General features: G+C 39.3%; 2 protein-coding genes across 2 annotated transcripts; one reads left to right on the top strand and one right to left on the bottom strand.

Annotated features, from left to right (window-relative positions):
* The first annotated feature begins 2,560 nt into the window (after window positions 1-2,560).
* Window positions 2,561-3,961, top strand: LOC101294474 (UPF0481 protein At3g47200-like). The gene has a single exon (XM_004301612.1). It carries the CDS (start codon window positions 2,561-2,563, stop codon window positions 3,959-3,961), a length of 1,401 nt encoding a protein of 466 aa, XP_004301660.1.
* A 15,277-nt stretch (window positions 3,962-19,238) lies between these two features.
* LOC101293600 (anthocyanidin 3-O-glucosyltransferase 2-like) lies at window positions 19,239-20,603 on the bottom strand. The gene has a single exon (XM_004301611.1). It carries the CDS (start codon window positions 20,601-20,603, stop codon window positions 19,239-19,241), a length of 1,365 nt encoding a protein of 454 aa, XP_004301659.1.
* Between the last annotated feature and the right edge of the window lie 287 nt (window positions 20,604-20,890).

The following is a 20,890-nucleotide window of genomic DNA, read 5'->3' as shown; positions in this document are numbered from 1 at the left end:
ATAGAAGGAGTCAAGAGCGCACCATAAGAGAACCCTTGGTTTCTGGTCAGGTTCTGAGAAGCTTTTGTATTAAAGACGATGGACCTTACCAGTCAGCAAGGGTGGTGGTTCGGGTATTGACTTCTCCTTGTCTCTCTGTTTTCTCTATTTGGCTTTTGTGTTTATGATCAAGATATTGAATTCAATGCTTCTGCAATTTATGTTGGTCATCGACAATATTTTTCATTGTCATCATCTCTCTCCCTCTCTCTCTCTTTCTAATGTGTTTCATATCAATTATGCATACATGCATAGTGATTCTCATATTGCAATTGGTTATTTCAATTGAAAATTCAAAAATGTTACGAGTGTAACAAGTGCATGCTACCAACTAAGAAGTGTAGTCCCTTGCACATATAAAATCTTGTCACTTTTTGATGACTTGACAACTAACAAAATTTTTAAAGAAGGAAAATGAATTGCAATACAAGTAGACAACCTCTAACACAACCAAAACCTAAACAATCGAGCAAGTGCACGCACAACCATCATAAGTTTTGTGATAGCATCGGCTAAAAAATTTAGCTTCTCTCTTGACATGCATGCGAAAACGAAATAAAGGTGAAGATGTTGTCTAAGTCTAACAGTTACCAAACAGTTCAAACTTATCAGAAGTGATCCTTGTCTTCAATTTGTTCAAAATTAAAGTGACAAGTGTGGCACCGTCACTCACTATTACATTGATATTGTTCTAAATTAGTTGTGGCGTTTTTGGTAGATTGTGACTTTGTGAGCAAGATCACTTGGTTAAATTTTGGGTGTGGCTTTTGGGTGCGGCTATTTCCACCCTATTAAATGCTCAGTTTACCTCATGATTTATTTTTTATTTTTAACGTTTCAATTCTGCCCTTAACCTTGTGAGAAAATCTGGTTTTTATTTTCTTTCTTTTATTTTTCTCAATCTGATAAAATCTATATGTTCTTCTCGATCTCTTTCTTGAGTTTTTTCTTTACGATTATGAATATATATATATATATATATATATGAAAGACTACATTTGAAGCCATATATAAAATAAAAATAAGAACAAACAATCTCACCACACTGTATAACCACCATGCTGAAGATTGAAGTGATTCTCAAATGTCTCAAATCTGATTTGAAAGATGTAGAGAATTGTTTTTTTTTTCGATGTAAAGATGTAGAGAATTGTTGTTGTTTGAATTTTATAGATTTTAGTTTAATATATTTTCACAAAAATTCTTGATAGTGGGGTTAGTTTTGGAATATTTAGTTTAAAATTGAAATATAGGGTGAACAAAGTATTTGATGGGGCGACAATAGCCGCACCCTAAATTTTTCTGTTGGACTTGTTTTGGCAATTCTTTGATCTTTTTTATCATTTTATTTAATATGATGTCTGCACTCTCCTTCTAATAAGAAGTTTTATGGTGGTTGTGTGAGTGGAACATTTCATAGAGTAAGTAGTGGTCATTCTTTTGAGCATGTTCAAGTTTTGGCTAGAAGAATCGTGTTTTATTTCTTTTGAGACGGATTCTTCTATACAAAGGTTGTGAAGGTTTGAGTGGCATAGTAAGATATATTTGGACAAAAGAAGACTGAGCTCTATGGCCACCATTAGTGTCGGTATTGCCAACTACCTTCCGATCACACGTACCATCACAAGTTCACAACAACAAGCAGAAGACGAAGAAACTCTATTGTTAGACCCAGAGCATTGCAATTTAGCTATCAACATCCACGTTTTTATATCACATCTCTCTGTATCCATAAGTGATATAAGTGGATTTAAATCCGCTATTTTCACCATAAAATTTTCTTTTATACGAAAGTTTTTTGTTTTTCACGATAAAGTATTAAAGTTTAACTAATTAACTAATAGGTCGATCAACTCTTAACAACTTCACACTCATATAGTGGAGCCAAATCCATTTGCTGTTTTTTATTTATAATTTTGTTGTTGTATGTTGAATTCCTCTTGGTGCATGTATTATAAATCCCCCGCGCACTATATATCATTATTTCTATTTTATGAAGTTGCATAGTAAGCATAAATTTTTATATGCTTACCAAACCCACGACTAATGCAACACCCTTTTTTTAGCTTGACTTGACTTTCCAGGTTCTTCACCATTCAATCAAATACTAATAGCTAGCAATGCATCGGCTACGAAGCATACATATCTCAGCGAGAAACCCTTTTTCAAATAAGCTTCGCAAACAGTAAGTATTGTTTCTGCTCTCATATATGCTACATATATGGACCAAATTTAATTTCTTGGTAGTTTAATTCAACCTCTATAATAGGATTACGGTATCTTGTACATTTGTGTAGACTAGTTCGTTATAGTGTTCATTCTTTTTGTTGAATTATACATTCTTGAGATTCTCAATTATTTTTTGCCGATTTCAAGTACAATCTTGTTGGAACTAGCTAGCTACTTGCGCATCATTTCGAAGTTGGGACAAATTTTTGATATACATAACTGATTTTCGTTTTCAAGGCAAACAAGGAGATCAAAGCTCAATCCAGAGAGATCGTGCTTCCCTATTAGTACCATGGAAGGTTTGGCACGAGATGATAGCATAATTGATATTGCAGCTGTCGAAAATGGTTTGAGATCTTCCATGAGAAATGGTGATACTGCTGCACTGCCTGTCGAGAGTAGCAAGGAATCTTCTATGGACAATGTTGATGTTGCAGCTGTCGAAACTGACTTGAGATTTTGCATGGACAACATTGAGTCTGGGAACTCTCTTTTGTCAACCAAGTGTTGCATCTTTGTGACCCCCAAATTACTCTTCAGAAATAACGAAAAAGCTTTTCTCCCCACAGCATTCTCATTCGGAACATTGCACCATGGCAAACCAGACTTGGCCGACACACAGAAAATCAAACTGAAGTATGCGCGAGACCTCATCAGTCGAGTCTCTTCATGGAATGACACGATTTTGAATGACTTGGTCAAGGAGGTTGCAAGTCTTGAGGAAGAAGTTCGACAAAGTTACTCAGTACCTGTGAAGTTCAGTAAAGATGAGTTTGTTAAAGTTTTGTTAGTCGATGGTTGCTTTATCATTGAGCTCTTCCGTAAAAGTGGAGCTGACATACCAATATTGCAAGATGATCCGATACACGGTAGGGCTTGTATGCTTGAGGTAGTAGGCTGTGACATATTTTTGTTGGAAAATCAAATACCTTGGGTGGTGCTCGATCGTTTGTTTAGCAAGACCACTCTTCCTAATGGGAAGCAATCTCTGATTGAATTAGCTCTCAGTAGCTTTGAATTCTTGGGGATAGGAGCACTGGAAATGGAAACAAGTTTGATTCCAACTACTTTGGCCCAAAGCAAACATATACTTGAGTTGTTAAGAAATCTGCTAGTTGGATCGACTATGCCTGAGGGTGGGGAGCTAGATGCAACCTCATGGGAACTAATTCCCAGCGCCTCAAGTCTGATAGAAGCTGGAGTGAAGTTCAAAAAGGGTAATCCATCTAATGGCATATTGGATATCAAGTTCAGTGATGGGGTACTTGAAATACCGACTTTGGTTATACATGAGGCAACAGAAGCTTTATTCAGAAATTTAATCAGCTTTGAACAGTGTTACCATTGGTGTGATTCTAGGATCACTTCTTATGCCATGCTCCTAGATATACTCATCAACACTCCGAAAGACATGGATATACTATGTAAAAATGGTATTATTCAGAATTGGTTGAATCCAGAAGAGGCGACCGAGATCTTCAACAACCTTTACAATAATACAAATGTCGACACTTTCTACTATCTCGAGCTTTGTCAGGAAGTGAACAAGTATTGCAGACGTCGCTGGCCGAGATGGAGAGCAACATACGTGCGAAATCATTTCAGCAGTCCATGGGCAATTGCTTCCCAAGCATTTGCAGCTGTCATATTTGTACTCGCCTTACTGCAAACAGTGTTTGGCATCAAGAAGTAGAATCGTTGGTTGAACTTTATCCTAGGGTTTGCTTTGTTAAGAATTGTGAGAGTCTGAACTGTTAGAATTTAGAGCATTTACTTTCTGTTAATAATGGCCTAGTTAAGGTCAAGCTGTTATGTTTTGCTATGCTTTGAATTGGTCTTTACTGTGTGCCATGAATGTAGGGATGTTACATCATGGACAGTTTTATCTTTCCGTTTTCTTTGTACAGCTATATATGCTGTGTTGTTTTTGTTATTCAATAAGAATCATTCTCCCAAAGTTTGAGTTATCTACTGCTTTGGTTTTGGTTTTTCAACATTGTGGTATCAGAGCCCCTCACGGGCCTGATTGTGCAAAGAGAGTTAAACACTTTGAGAGAGTGTGAGAGAAATCCTAAACACTTGGGAGTCTGAGAAAAATACGTACTGTGAGAGAGAGTGTTTGAGTGAAACACTAAAGTACGTGCAAGATGGCTGCTGAAGGGAGTACCGGGAATTTTGCTCAACCAAGTATTCCTAAATTTGATGGGGATTATGAGCACTAGAGCATGTTGATGGAGAACCTATTGCGGTCAAAAGAGTATTGGAGTCTCGTTGAAACAGGTATCAGAGAGCCGACAAATTTAGAAGTGCTGACTGTGGCTCAAAGGAAAGCCCTGGATGATTCGAGGCTGAAGGATCTCAAGGCAAAAAATTACTTGTTCCAAGCAATAGACAAGACAATTCTGAAGACCATTCTTTTGAAGGACACCTCCAAGCAGCTGTGGGATTCCATGAAGAGAAAGTATCAAGGGAATGTGAGGGTTAAGCGAGCTCATCTCCAAGCTTTGCGAAGAGACTTTGAAGTGCAAGAGATGAAGGTGGGTGAAACAGTGACAAGCTATTTCTCAAGGGTCATGCTGGTGGCCAATGACATGCGTAATTATGGAGAAGAAATGGAAGACATGAAGATTGTAGAAAAGATTTTGCGCACCCTGACTGAGAAATTTAATTATATTGTGTGTTCCATCGAAGAGTCAAAAGACATTGATACTCTTTCTGTGGACGAGTTGCAGAGTTCTTTGCTTGTTCATGAGCAAAAGTTTCGAAGGAATGGAGGTGATGAGCAAGTCCTGAAGGTCTCAGTGGAAGATACAGCTGGTGGTGGAAGTGCTAGTGGAAGAGGTAGAGGAAGAGGAGGCTTGAGAGGCCGAGGGAGAGGCCGAGGAAGAGGAGGTTTCAACAAGGAAACAGTTGAGTGTTACAAGTGTCATAAATTAGGGCACTTTCAATATGAGTGCCCTGATTGGGAAAAGAAAGCAAACTTTGCAGAAATAGATGAGACAGAGGAATTGCTTTTAATGGCCTATGTGGATCAACATCAATCTAGAAGAGAAGGTGTGTGGTTTCTAGACTCGGGATGCAGCAATCATATGTCAAGGAACAAGGTATGGTTTACTGATATTGATGATAATTACAGACACTCGGTGAAGTTAGGGAACAATATGAGAATGGCAGTGATGGGTAAGGGTAATATCAAGATGGAAGTAGATGGTGTAACACAAGTGATCACAGAAGTCTACTACGTACCTGAGTTGCACAATAATCTTCTAAGTATTGGGCAGTTACAAGAACGAGGTCTCTCTATTCTGTTCAGAGAAGGAGCTTGCAAGGTGTTTCACTCCAGGAGAGGGTTGATTATGCAATCTCAAATGACAGTCAATTGGATGTTTGTGATTCTTGCAAGAGTAGTAACACAAGATCAAGTCTGTTTTCAAGCAACATCAGATGACAAGGGAGAGTTATGGCATAGGAGATTTGGTCACTTGAGTCACAAGAATGTGAGAGTCTTGCAGTCCAAGCAAATGGTTATGGGGATGCCTCAGATCAACCTACTATCAAAGACTTGTGAACATTGCATGGTTGGGAAGCAGCAAAGAGCACCTATGTCAAAGAAAAGTGTGTGGAGAGCTTCACAGAGACTACAACTTGTACATGCTGACATTTGTGGCCCAATCACACCAACATCCAATTCCAACAAGAGGTATCTCATAAGCTTCATAGATGATTATAGTAGAAAGATTTGGATCTATTTTCTTGCTGAGAAGTCTGAAGCTTTTGTCACTTTCAAGTACTATAAAGCTCTTGTTGAGAAGGAAATAGGTGCTTCTATATGTTGTCTTCGTACTGATAGGAGAGGAGAATTCACCTCATGTGAGTTTAATGAGTTCTGCAAGGTGAATGGAGTAAAAAAGCAACTTACGGCAGCATATACCCCTCAACAAAATGGGGTAGCTGAACGTAAGAATCAGACTATAATGAACATGGTCCGATGCGTACTCTCTGAGAAGCAAGTACCTAAGACTTTCTAGCCGGAAGCAGTTAGATGGACAGCACACATTCTCAACAGGAGCCCTACAGTTGCAGTCAAAGGAAAAACTCCGGAAGAAAGTTGGAGTGGAATCAAGCCTAATGTGGAGTACTTTAGGGTGTTTGGCTGTCTTGCACATGTCCATGTACCAGACAAGAAGAGAATCAAGTTGGATGACAAGAGCATTGCATGTGTTTTGCTTGGCATCAGTGAAGAATCTAAGGCATACAAATTGTTCAATCCTGTGAACAAGAAGGTGATTGTAAGTAGAGACGTTGTGTTTGAAGAGGATAAGAGTTGGAATTGGGGAAGGAGTGAAGAAGAAGTAAAACTAGACAATTTAGATTGGGGTGATGAGGATGAGGGTGTATTTGTTGAAGAAGAGGAAGAAGATGGGGATGTGGAGTTAGAACATACCAAGAATGATGGAGGCAGTGGTGATGAAAGTGAAGAAGTGAGTGAAGAATTCAGTGGAGGTTCCAGTGAAGAAGACATAGGTGATGTGAGAGAAGAGGTTGTTTTACCGAATTCCAGTGTTGCAAGAAAAGGAAGGGTCAGAAAGAAACCAGATTGGATGAATGACTATGTTTTGTTTGGAGAAAAAGAGGAACATGAGCTTCAAAGTATTGCTATGTTTGTTTCCAATGGTGATCCTAGCTCTTATGAAGAGGTTGCATTGAGTGAGAAGTGGAGGCATGCTATGGACCTTGAGATGGAAGCAATAGAAAAGAACAAGACTTGGGAGCTTGTAGAATTGCCTAAAGGAGCAAAAACAATCAGAGTTAAGTGGGTATACAAGACTAAGCTCAATGAGAATGGTGAAATTGAAAAATGCAAGGCTCGATTGGTAGCTAAGGGCTATGCTCAAACACATGGAATTGACTATAATGAGGTCTTTGCTCCTGTAGCAAGATGGGATATAATCAGGATGGTGTTGGCTTTGGCTGCTCAAAGAGGGTGGTTAGTATTTCAGCTTGATGTCAAAAGTGCATTCTTGCACGGGGACTTGAGTGAAACGGTGTTTGTAGCACAGCCACAAGGATATGTAAAGATTGGTGAAGAGAGCAAGGCTTACAAGCTCAATAAGGCTCTGTATGGGTTGAAGCAGGCACCTAGGGCATGGTATAGCCGCATTGAAGCTTACTTTCTCAAGGAAGGTTTTCAAAGATGCAGCTATGAACATACTTTGTTCACTAAATCAGAGAAGGGTGGTAAGATTCTGATCATTAGCTTATATGTTGATGATTTGATTTTTACCGGTAATGATGCTAGCATGTTTGAGAGTTTTAAAGCTTCAATGAAGCATGAATTTGACATGACAGACCTTGGGGTGATGAGATACTTCTTAGGAGTTGAAGTGGTACAAAGTGTGAAAGGCATTCATATATGTCAAAAGAAGTACGCTAGAGAGCTGCTTGAGCGATTTGGAATGGAAGGGTGCAATGCAGTAAATAATCCGATTGTCCCTGGTTGTAAGTTAACTAAGGATGGTGATGGTGCCAAAGTGGATGTTACTTTGTTTAAACAGATGATAGGAAGTCTTATGTATCTTACAGCAACAAGACCAGACTTGATGTACGTAGTTTGTCTTATCAGCAGATTTATGGCAGTTCCCACTGAGTCTCACATGCTTGCTGCTAAGAGGTTCTTAGATACATCAAAGGAACGTTGGATTATGGGGTGTTTTACAAGAGAGGGGCTGATGACAAACTAATTGGCTATACCGACAACGATTACGCAGGGGATGTCTCTAACCGTAAGAGCACGTCGAGTTACGTGTTTATGCTCAGCAAGGGAGCAGTGTCATGGTCTTCCAGAAAGCAGCCTGTTGTTGCTTTATGCACAACTGAGGCGGAGGTCGTAGCAGCAACATCATGTGCATGCCAAGGAGTATGGATGAGAAGAGTGCTTGAATGTAACGGCCAATCTCCAAGTAAGTGTACTACTTTGTTCTGTGACAATAGTTCTACTATAAAATTGTCTAAGAACCTTGTTCTTCACGGCCGGAGCAAGCACATTGATGTGAGGTTTCACTTCTTGCATGATCTCACAAAGGATGGTGTTGTTGAGTTGGTTCATTGTGGTACTAAGGAGCAGCTAGCTGATATCTTAACCAAGCCTTTGAAGCTGGATGTATTTTTGAAACTCAAGGAGGCACTTGGAGTTTGGTCAATCAATGAAGTAAACTGAATGCATTCTGCATTTTCAGTTTAGGGGAGGATTTGTTAAGAATTGTGAGAGTCTGAACTGTTAGAATTTAGAGCATTTACTTTCTGTTAATAATGGCCTAGTTAAGGTCAAGCTGTTATGTTTTGCTATGCTTTGAATTGGTCTTTACTGTGTGCCATGAATGTAGGGATGTTACATCATGGACAGTTTTATCTTTCCGTTTTCTTTGTACAGCTATATAAGCTGTGTTGTTTTTGTTATTCAATAAGAATCATTCTCCCAAAGTTTGAGTTATCTACTGCTTTGGTTTTGGTTTTTCAACATTGCTTTGCTAATTTGGTGAGTATCTAGTTGGCAGTTGTCTTTAGGCATGCGATGTATGGTTTCTCTTAGGTTGGGCTATATTATGTTCTCTGGTTTTATCTTCTTCTTTTTTCTTTTCTTTTTTTTTTTTGCTACATGTACTCTGCGACCATGGTTCTATTATCTTGAACCTTGCCGAGAAGTGAACAACAATCGCAGACGTCGTTGGTCGATCTCGATCAGATGCTAAGAAATGTATGTGCGAATTTATTTAAGCTGTCCATTGGCAATTGCTTCCCAAGTTTTTGCAGTTATCATATTTATTCTTACATTCTTGCAAACTGTCTTTAGCATCAACAGTTACAATTGAAAGGCCAATATATATAACAATACGATCTGCTAGCTTGTTTTTTTGGTGGCTATAGTAGAAAATAAGGATTCAATACGATTTGGAATGCTTCAATATATATTCTTCTTCATATCGGAGGTTTATATAGTGATACAATTGTAGTCCTAATAGGAAAAATATCTCTTACACCTATACATAATATTTAACCTACACATACAAGGAAAATAAATATTTACAAGTACTACACTCCCCCTCAAGTTGGTGCATAGATATCAATCATGTCCAACTTGCCAACCGAGTCGTCAAACACTTTTCTTGACAATCCTTTCGTAAAAACATCTGCCAATTGGTGTTCTGTATACACGAAAGGGAAACATATTATTTTCATGTCCAAATTTTCCTTGATAAAATGCCGATCTACTTCCATATGCTTGGTCCGGTCATGTTGCACAGGATTATGAGCAATTTCAATTGCAGACGTGTTATCACAATGCAAGTCCATAGGTTTTTGAGTTTATAACTCAATTCTTTCAACACATTACGAATCCATAACATCTCACAAACTCCATGTGCCATACCTTGAAATTCTGCTTCAGCGTACTTGACCTGGCAACAACCTTCAGCTTCTTACTACGCCAAGTTACAAGGTTTCCTCCAACAAATGTAAAATACCCGATGTAGATCGTCTGTCTGTCTTATCACCAGCCCAATCAGCATTGATGTACCCTACAACTTCCAATTCACCCTTCTTTTCAAACAACAAGCCTTTGTCAGGTGTCATCTTAAGATACTTCAGAATACGGTACACTGCATCCATATGCTCTTCACCGGGACAATGCATAAACTGACTAACCACACTTACAGCATAAACAATATCAGGTCTGGTATGAGAAAGATAAATAAGTCTCCCTACTAGACCTTGATACCTTCCTTTATCAGTCGGGACTTGATTCAGATAGATGGCGAGGTTGTGGTTCATCTCAATTGGTGTCTCAACCGGTTCGCAGTCAAGCATTCCGGTCTCATCTAACAAATCAAGTTCATACTTATGTTGGGACAAAGAAATCCCCTTCTTTGACCTTGCAACTTCAATTCCAAGAAAATACTTCAACTGTCCAAAGTCTTTCATCTCAAACTCCTTTGAAAGATACTTCTATAGAGCTTTCATCTCCTTTGGGTCATCCCATGTGACAATCATATCATCAACGTACAAAATCAAAGCAATGATCTTACCCTGACTACGTTTGATGAACAAAGTGTGATCTGAGTTGTTTTTTCTATAACCAAACATCTTCATTGATTTGGAGAATCTTCCAAACCAAGCTCTAGGTGATTGCTCCAAACCATACAAGGACTTCTTCAACTTACAAACCTTGCCGGCATCGCACGGTCTACTTTTGACTCCTAGCGGCATGTCCATATACACTTCTTCCTCCAAGTTTTCATTGAGGAAAGCATTCTTCACATCAAACTGTCACAGAGGCCAATCTTTAGTTGCTGCAAGTGAAATCAAGATTCGTACAGTGTTGATCTTTGCTACAGGCGCAAACGTTTCTTCATAATCAATGCCATACCGTTGGGTGTATCCCTTCGCAACCAACCGTGCTTTATACCTGTCAATGGTCCCATCTGCTTTCAACTTTACGATGAATACCTAACGGCATCCAACGGTCTTCTTCCCAGCTAGTTTAGGCACAATATCCCAAGTCGAGTTTTTCTATAATGCCTCTAGTTCTTCGTTCATCGCTTGAGTCCACTTGGGATCCGCCATTGCATCTTGTACACTACTAGGAATAGAGACACTGGATAATTGATTAATGATAAAGGCGTGTGACTAGGACAATCTATGGTTAGACATGTAATTGGCTACAGGATACTTAGCATTGGCTTTAATGTCAGGTTCATATTGTTTCTTTGAAATACCTTTGGTAATCCTATGTGACTTTCTAGATACTCTATTATCTACTTCAGATAATTGATTTGAATTTAAAGGTACCTGAGTAGGGACATTCGTGGCGAATTCTTCAGTTGATGGTGTTGAGAAAGGAAAAACATCTGACGAAGCATTTTCGGGACAATTTTCTGTCAAATCTGTAGGACTCGGGACTGCTGCAGAACTAGTGTCGTTGTCGACACGCATTGGAGAATCAGAGGCCAGCTGAAAAGGAGCGGGACCAGTGTCGTTGTCGACACATGTAATTGGAGGCGCGCTTTCTTCAGTTAGGGGCCCAGCTCGGCTTGGTCGGCTCAGCTCAGGGATGCACGGCTCAGCACAGATACGTGCGTCCACGCCTGAAGAGACTTAGCTCGGCTCAAAGATGCGTGGCTCAACTAGTGGGGTCCCCATGTCTGCCACCCATGTGACATCTGCGTCATGTGCATCAATTCCATGACTATTATTTTTTGTATCTTTGTCAATTCCGAATCTAGACTCCAAAGTGTCCAACTCTTCAAATTCAAACTCAAATAAATATCTAGAGTTCCCTTCACAACCTCTCTCCCCCTGAAGGGAAGATGTTGAACTCCCCCTGAGTAATAAGGTTCAGATTCTCGAAAAGAGACATCAAGGGACACGTACGTGAATGGTGTCGGTAAGAAGATCATAACATCGATAGCCTTTCTGGAACTCAGCATACCTAAGAAAAATACACCGTTTGGCACGAAGATCAAGTTTGCTTCTTTGAGACTTGGGAACATGAACATATACTACGCATCCGAAAACACGGGGCTCCAAGTTAGGCAAGGATAGTACGAAAAGAAGATGTTGAAGCTGCTGTAAAGGACTTTGAAATTCGATCACCCGAGAGGGAGTACGATTAATGAGATAGGCAGTAGACTTCAAAGCTTCTCCCCAATATTCAAGAGGTACATTCATGCCAAATAAGTATACGCGGACAACTTCAAGCAATTGACGATTCTTCCTCTCTGCCAATCCATTTTGTTGACGAGTATAGGAATTTGAAGTTTGATGTCGAATTCCATGAGCTTGCATAAATTCTTGCATAGGACCATTAACATACTCTCTGCCATTGTCAGATTGAAAAACTAGAATAGCTTGTTGATACTGTGTAGACACCACCTTGTGAAATTCTTTAAACAAGGAACAGAACTCACTCTTATTGTTCAAGAGAGACACCCAAGTCACTCGAGTACAGTTATCAATAAAAGTCACATAATATCGAGCTCCAGAATGAGTAGGGATCTTGACAGGTCCCTAAACTTCAGAATGAATTATCATGACACGGAATAGGACTTTTATTAAGACTAGGTGAATATGAAATCCGGTGGCTTTTAGCCAATTCACATACATCACAACGAAATTCTGAATCACTAACATTTGAAAATAAATGAGGTTATAGTTTCTTAAAAAAACCAAAAGATAGATGTCCCAATCGCTTGTGCCATAACCGTACTGTTGCCTTTGCATACTCTACTCCATTGACCTGATTCACTTGTCCCAATAATTGTTGCTCTCCTTGTTCTGTCAGATCCAGGTAGTAAAATTTTCCCTTTCTACTACCACAACCTAGAACCCGCCGAGTTAGAATATCTTGAAACAAACAAAACGAGGGATAAAAAGTCATAATACATGATAATGCTTGAATGATTTGGCCAACTGAGAGGAGATTGTATGCAAATGATGGGACAACTAAAACAGAATCAAGAGTTAATGTGTTGGAGAGGACAATAGAGTCTTCTCCGATGACGGGAGTTGGAGTACCATCAGCAGTAGAAACAATATTTTGAGTGGAGGGTTTAAATTTTTCCAAGAGGATAGGATCATTAACCATGTGGTCAGACTCCCCTGAATCAACCTGAATCAATAATCCAAGAACAATTCCTAGATACCTTACCGATTATACATATTTGTGTGACATTGGCGGATGCATTAGATGGTTGTTCTTCATCTGTAGTATAGCTAAGGTAGCATTTGCTTAATTCTTTCTGGGTTTTCTTGTGAAATCCCACCAATCTGGGTAACCGATGACTTCATAGCATCGATGCTTGCTATGCCCCAAGTCTCCACAAACCGGACACTTGACGTTTGCATAAGGATTCGATTTTGCTGGGAAGCTACGTGGTGGAGCATTTGAGAAGCCTGGAGGAGGACCTTGTTTGCGTTGGACAGCCATAACAGAAGACTCAGAGGCATGTCCCATAACTTGCCGATCAAAATGAACCTTTCGAACATAGGCATAACTTTGCTCCAAGGTGAACTTTGGGTCTTTGCGAAACATCTCACCACTAACTTGATCATACTCTGAATCGAGCCCACTAAGGAACATGTGAACTCGCATACGCGGGATAGCAATCGTTTCTTAAATAACTCCAGCTACTGTGTTGTTTTGAGAGGCAATACGTTGATCGATCTCCTGAAACATTCCCACCAATTCATTATAATAGGTAGGAAGAGGCCGACCATTTTGTCTCGTTGCAAAGCACTTCTTATTCAATTCAAAGATTCGAGGCTCATCATAATTATCATAAAAAGTCTTCTCAACTGCTTCCCAAACATCTTTGGCTGTTGATAGTCGGATATATCGATTGATGAGTGATGGCTTCATGGAGTCAATGAGCAAACTCTTTACTCTCTCATTCTCTGTGGCCCAAGTTTCAAATTCAGTCGAATTCTCATCTGATGCGACTTTGGCTCTAGTGAGGTAACCAACCTTACCTCGTGCTCAAATCCTCATCTTCATAAGAGGTGCATGTTGGCTAATTAAACCAAATTTGCTGGTTTGTTTTCCTAGAATAAGGCTGCTGTCAGTTTTTAATCTTTTAGTTTCCAGTATTTTTAGTTTCAACTGTTATGAGTCTTTTCATCTTCATTAGCATGAAGTGGGTGTTTAATGTCTTGATAAGTTAAGAAGTTATAAAGTCAGGTCTTGTTCCTATATAAGTGTATGTAATCTTGTTGTTTGAGATAAGAGAGAGTAGAAGTATTCAATAAGAACTCATTTCCAAAACACTTGCTTTGTTCTCTTCCTTCTACATTCTGGTATCAGAGCTGTAGAAGCTCGCGCTGCTCCTATGGCGAATAAAAACAACTCCAACTCTAATATGATATCACTCATTCCTCGTTTCAATGGTGAGAAGTATGATTATTGGAGCAAGAATGTCAAGGTATTGTTGAAGTCCCTGGAGATATGGAACGTTGTCGAAGAAGGATACGTCGAACCGGAGAATGAAGGTGCTTTAACACAACAACAGAGGAATGCTTTGAAGGAGAATCGAAAGAAGGATAGCAAGGCACTCTTCTATATCTACCAGACAATTCAAGAGTCTGTGTATGAAAGAATTGCTCAAGCTGAGACGTCCAAGGAAGCCTAGGACATCATTCATGCAGCCTACAAAGGCAAAGAGAAGGTGAAAATGGTTCGTCTTCAAACTCTAAGATTGGAGTTCAAAAAGTTGGAGATGAAGGAGACAGAAAGCATCAGGGAGTATTTTACTAGAGTAAATCCAGTGGTTAATAATATGGCATCAAATGGGGAGATTTTAGAAGATGCAAGGGTGGTTGAAAAAGTTCTTTGGATTCTGACACCGAAGTTTGACTATGTTGAAGCTGTTATTGAAGAGTCAACAGATTTGTCTACTCTCAGTTTGGATAAGTGCAAGGAAGATTGGAAGCTCATGAGTTCAAGATTAAAAAGAGGAACTCTGCCTCTTCTCAACTTGATCAGGCACTCAAGTCCCAAGTCACATCCACGGGAGGCAATTGGAATCATGCTCACAGATTTCAACGTTGGAATGGAAGTGTTGGTCGAGCAAGGGGACGAGGATGTGGTTTTAATTCTCGTGGAAAAGGTAATAATTTTCAAGGAATTGGAAGAGACTCATCAAGTAATCAACATGAAGATGATAGAAGTGCAGACACCACGTTTCCAAGTAGAGGAAGAGGCCGTGGCTACTATCATGGAAAAGGACGTTTTGAAGACTCCCATTATTACAGACCAGGTCATGTCAAGCACAATTATTGGCGCAAGCAAGGAGATGACAAGCAAGTCCGAGCTGGTTTTATGCATGAATGCAACATCGGTAACAATGAGCAAGACACGCTATTAGTCGTAGCATGTCATGGAAGCTGCATGGAGGAGATGTGGTATCTTGACAGTGGAGCAAGCAAACATATGATAGGTAACAAAAATCTTTTCTCCACACTCAAGCTGATGGATCATGGTGAAGTAATGATTGGTGATGCTAAAGCTTACAAAATAAAAGGGGTTGGAGAAATCACATTTAAATCAAAGTCGGGAAGTATTGAGAAGATGTCAGATGTTTATTATGTTCCTGGTTTAAAAAGCAATTTATTAAGTGTTGGGCATTTCTTGAGGAGAGGGTATGATATTCATTTTCATGATTATGCTTGTTTCTTGTCAAAGAAAGATCAGCTTATTGCAAAGATTGGAGTGGCTGGAAATAATTTAATCCCTCTCAAGCTTGAAACAACAAATCTATCATGCTTGGTTGGTTGTGAAAAAGAAAATTTCAGGTTATGGCATGACAGATTTGGTCACTTGAACTATGGAAATTTGAAGCAGCTGGCAACAAAAAACATGGTTGAAGGGTTACCTTAGATAATCGAAGAAGAAGATGTGTGTGAAGAATGTCAGCTTGGTAAGCAGCACAGGAATCCATTCCCTTCGCACTCCTCTTGGCAAGCAAAATATCCACTGGAACTTGTTCATTTAGATCTCTGTGGTCCTATGCCAGTTGAATCTCTTGGAGGTAGCAAGTATTTTATTTCATTTATTGATGATTTCTCAAGAAAAGTTTAGGTATGTTTTCTCAAAGAAAAATCAGAAGCATTACAAGCTTTCAAAGATTTTAAAGCAGAAGCTGAGAACATTATTGGTCGGTCTATCAAAGTTTTGAGAACTAATCGTGGAGGAGAATATTTGTCCAAGGACTTTGAGAAGTTTTGCAAAGATAGTGGAATAAAGCATCAGCTGACAACTCGCTATACACCTTAACAAAATGGTGTAAGTGAGAGGAAAAATCGAACTATAATGGAGATGGTGAGGTGCATGCTCAGAAGGAAGAAATTGCAGAAAGAGTTGTGGGCAGAAGCAGTGTCATGTGCAGTCTACTTAATCAACAGATCACCAACAAAATGCTTAAAAGATTGTATGCCTCATGAAGCATGGTACGGAGTGAAACCAAATGTGCAGCATTTGAGAGTTTTTGAATCTGTTGCATATGCCCATGTTCCAAAAGAGATTAGAAACAAGCTTGAAGACAAGTCAGAGAAGTGTATTTTCATTGGATATAGCGACCGGAGCAAGGCCTACAAGCTGTACAATCCAGAGACAAAGAGGATCATTATAAGTCGAGATGTTTTGTTTGATGAATATGCTATTTTTGATGAAAAAAAGAAAGACACAGCCGACTTTCCAGCCCTTGGAGATGAGTGCGGAACATCCAATACTCATGAATCAGATGAAGATGACTCACCTGAAAGTCCTTCCAGAAAATTCAGAAGCCTGCGAGATCTTTATGACTCCACAGAACAAGTAAGCTTGCAAGATGATGTTGTTTATTTTGCATTCTTTGCTGGAGAGGATCCCAGTTTGCTTTAATGAAGCTTGTAGAGATGAAAAGTGGAAGAGATCCATGGAAGAAGTAAAAGCCATTGAAAAGAATCAAACTTGGGAGCTCACAGATTTGCCACCACACAAGAAACCCAACGGTGTAAAATGGGTGTACAAGACAAAGATGAATCCATATGGGTCTATCAACAAGCACAAGGAGAGGCTTGTGGCAAAAGGGTACAAACAAAAAGAAGGAGAAGACTACACAGATGTATTTGCTCCTGTTTCCAGACTTGACACAATTCGCTTAGTGATTTCTCTTGCTGCTCAAAACAAATGGAAGCTGTTCCAAATGGATGTGAAGTCTGCGTTCTTGAATGGGTCTCTCCAAGAAGAAGTTTATATTGAGCAGCCCCCAGGTTTTGTGAAGGAAGGAGAAGAAAATAAAGTTTACAAGCTCAATAAAGCATTATATGGTCTGAAACAATCACCACGGGCCTGGTACAACCACATCAATTCTTACTTTGAGAAGCATGGTTTTCTGAAGTGTCCATATGAACACACTCTCTGCGTCAAAGGTAATTCACAAGGGAGCTTTATGGTTGTAAGTCTCTATGTTGATGACCTTATTTTTACTGGAAATAGCTTGGAGATGTTGCATGAGTTTAAGCTTTCTATGATGAAAGATTTTGAGATGACAGATTTGGGAGAATTACATCACTTTCTTGGAATTGAAGTTCAACAATCCAAGGAAGGTATTTTTATTTCCCAGGAGAGCTACGCAAAAGAGGTTGTTAAGAAGTTCAAGATGGAGCATGCTAATCCAATAGCAACACCATGCGTTACAAGCTTAAAACTTAGCAAAAATGGTGAAGGAAAAGCTGTGAATTCCACAATGTTTCGGAATTTGGTGGGAAATTTGATGTATTTAACAGCGACAAGGCCGAATATTATGTATGCAGTGAGTTTGGTGAGCAGGTTCATGGAGAAACCATATGCTAATCATTGGGAGGCTGCAAAAAGAATTCTGCGTTATATTATTGGAACCATTGATTATGGTATTTTTCTATCAGGCAAATGTTCCAATGAATCTTGTTGGTTATACTGACAGTGATTTAGCCGGAAGTATTGATGACAGTAGAAGTACTTTAGGCTATGTTTTTAGTCTTGGAAGCAGTGCAATTTCATGGAGTTCAAAGAAACAACCAATTGTGGCACTCTCTACAACCAAAGCAGAATACATTGCAATTGGTTATGTAGGATGTCAAGTTCTTTGGCTGCGAGGTGTTCTGGAAAGTTTGCAGCATAAGCAAAGCAGTCCAACAACTTTGTTTTGTGATAATAGTTCCACAATTTCAATTGCAAAAGATCATGTTCTTCATGGGAGGACAAAGCACATTCGTATGCGATATCATTTTCTAAGGGAGCTGGTGAAAGAAGGAGTTATTGAAGTGAAGTATTGCAAAACAAATGATCAGATGGCTGATGTCTTTACTAAGGCTCTTGGTGGACAAGTTTTCAAGGAAGATATTGCAAGATTGGGTGTCAAAAGCAAGTTTGGTTTACGGGAGGCTATGTTGGTTGATTAAACCAAATTTGCTAGTTTGTTTTCCTAGAATAAGGCTGCTGTCAGTTTTTAATCTTTTAGTTTCCAATATTTTCAGTTTCAACTGTTATGAGTCTTTTCATCTTCATTAGCATGAAGTGGGTGTTTAATGTCTTGATAAGTTAAGAAGTTATAGAGTTAGGTCTTGTTCCTATATAAGTCTATGTAATCTTGCTGTTTGAGATAAGAGAGAGTAGAAGTATTCAATAAGAACTCATTTCCAAAACACTTGCTCTGTTCTCTTCCTTCTACAGTGTCCATATTGAATAATTGGTTTCATTCAAGGTAACACTAGTCGGAAAGGCCGAGTTGTCTTGAGTGGTGGTGTGATAATGGTTGACGACCGGAGGCATGAGTGCAAACGGGTTTCAGGTCCGTTGATTTGATCTCCCATTTGAATATTAAACTAAAAAAGGTTGAAGGAAAAAATGATGTGGGTTTGAGGAAGGAAAAAAAATTTATCTGCTTTTGCTTTTGTTTGTTTGCAGCAGATTTTGTTTTTGGTATTATGAAATTTGGGTTTCGGAAGATACAAGTTCGACTGGCTCTGATGCCAAATAGAAAATAAGGATTCAATATGATTTGGAATGCTTCAATGTATATTCATCTCCATATCAGAGGTTTATATACAGATACAATTGTAGTCCTAATAGGAAAAATATCTCATACATTTATACATAATATTTAACATACACATACAAGGAAAGTAAATATTTACAAATATTCTACAGCTATCCCATTGCTACTAATTGTTACTTGCATATAATTTCTAGTATCAACTGTAAGATATAATAATTTTGCCTTAAAAGAAAGAAATTACATCCACCAAAATTCTATAAAATCTTGCAGCCTTTCCCAAATATTTTGGCACTATATCTTTTCATTATTCGAAAAAGAAATTATAAAGTAAAAACCATAGGATAAGATCATAGTCCAAACTTATTAGTAAGCTAACAAATGCTTTAGTAATAGAGATATGGAGTCCTAGATGGATATTACATCCAGCAAAGCTGTATAGTCTGGTGGAGCACTCCCAGAAGGCCCAGCAGCCTCTTCTACAATCTCTCTGAGGGCTCTGGCCTTCTCCCTCATTTTCTTCCCTTCTTCATTTTCCAAAATCCGCTCGAAGCTCTTGATCACTCCACTCTTTGTGAACACCCCGCCCTCCACTTTGACTCCAACACCCCACACTTCCTCGACCATCCTCGCAGTCATTTTGTGATCTCCAAACAATGGCCTGCATATCATCGGGACTCCATTGGAAACACTTTCATAAACAGAATTGCACCCGCAGTGAGTCACAAACACACCTATTGAGCTATGCCCTAAAACTTGCGCCTGGGGTGCCCATGACACAACTTTCCCATGCTTCTGTGTTCTTTCAACAAAACCAGACGGCAGTGCGTCCTTAAATCTGTCTCCAAGAGACCAAAGAAATGGTGCACCAGTTGCTTTCAGTGCCTCAGCCAGAGCTACAAGCTCACTCCTAGATGGAGCTCCCACAGTTCCGAAACTAATATACACCACAGACGAAGCTCGTTGCGCATCCAACCACGAAAGGCATCCCGAGGCATCGGTTTCTGATGGAGGTAATGGCTGTAGCGGTAACGAAAGGGTGAGAAAACCAACATTGAGCATCTTGGGCAACTTGGACTTGAGATCATTTTCAAGAAACATGGGGTCTAGTTCTTGATAGAAATTCATGACAACGGCTGCAGACTTTGGGAGGACTTGCCCAATTCGTCTGAGTGTTTCAGAGAATAGAGATTCACTTGGAAGTACTTCATCTGGTAAGTCCTCGATGCGCATTGTAGACAAACCCGGAATGGTTTCTAGTGTCTTGTCTTGACGATCAACAACATCAATTGCATATATATGGCGGATAGCGTCAGTGTAAATGTGAGCAGACAGGGTGCAAGGTAAGGGAATCCAAACTGGAATCCATGGAACACCCAAATTCTCAGCCATCTGGCTACCAAAGACCAAGAATCCATCTGTTATTAGACAACTGATCTGCATGTTTGTGTCTGCCACTGCCTTTTCAATGCAGGTTTTGAAGTTTTCAGGCGCTGCCTTGAGGAAAAGGTCCACTGCCTCTAGCGGGTTTCTTGGTAAGGCATGATCTGTTGGAACACCATCTGATATATTGTAGGGTTTGATGTTATCCAAAATCTCGGATTTTGATTCTGAGAACAGCGAGTTGTTGGATTTCGATGTGTTGAAGAAAGAAAAGTGTGTGTTTGGGGAAGCTTTTGCAAGCTTGCGCACCAAGTTAAGCACAGGCTTTGCATGGCAGCCAAACGGAAATGCAAGAACTGCAACATGTCTTTTATGTGGCATTTTATTCATTGCGTTGCTAATTACAGTGTTGGATCGATGCTTTATACAAAGAGAGGTAAGAAGGTTACATATCGAAGTGTGTTGAAACTAATTCGTTAAATGCAAAGACGTTGTGTCTTTCCTTCATTCAAATTATAACCTGCATGCTATGTGAAACTGTAACCAAAATCATTATGAGACTTCAAATTAAAGAACTTACCAATTATCCGTTTATGAAGTTAATGAACATTATTACAACTAAAGTCTTATACACATCAAATAAGTAACAACTAACAACTAGATACAAGGATCAAAAA

Source organism: Fragaria vesca, linkage group LG5 (genome assembly GCF_000184155.1).
Source record: "Fragaria vesca subsp. vesca linkage group LG5, FraVesHawaii_1.0, whole genome shotgun sequence".
Lineage (NCBI taxonomy): Eukaryota > Viridiplantae > Streptophyta > Magnoliopsida > Rosales > Rosaceae > Fragaria > Fragaria vesca.
The sequence above is the reverse complement of the archived record's forward strand: the minus strand, read 5'-3'. Positions and strand labels throughout refer to the sequence as shown.

Bases quoted from the DNA above. Each gene is read 5' to 3' on its own strand.
- LOC101293600 (XM_004301611.1), bottom strand. From the start codon at position 20,603: ATGAATAAAATGCCACATAAAAGACATGTTGCAGTTCTTGCATTTCCG.
- LOC101294474 (XM_004301612.1), top strand. From the start codon at position 2,561: ATGGAAGGTTTGGCACGAGATGATAGCATAATTGATATTGCAGCTGTC.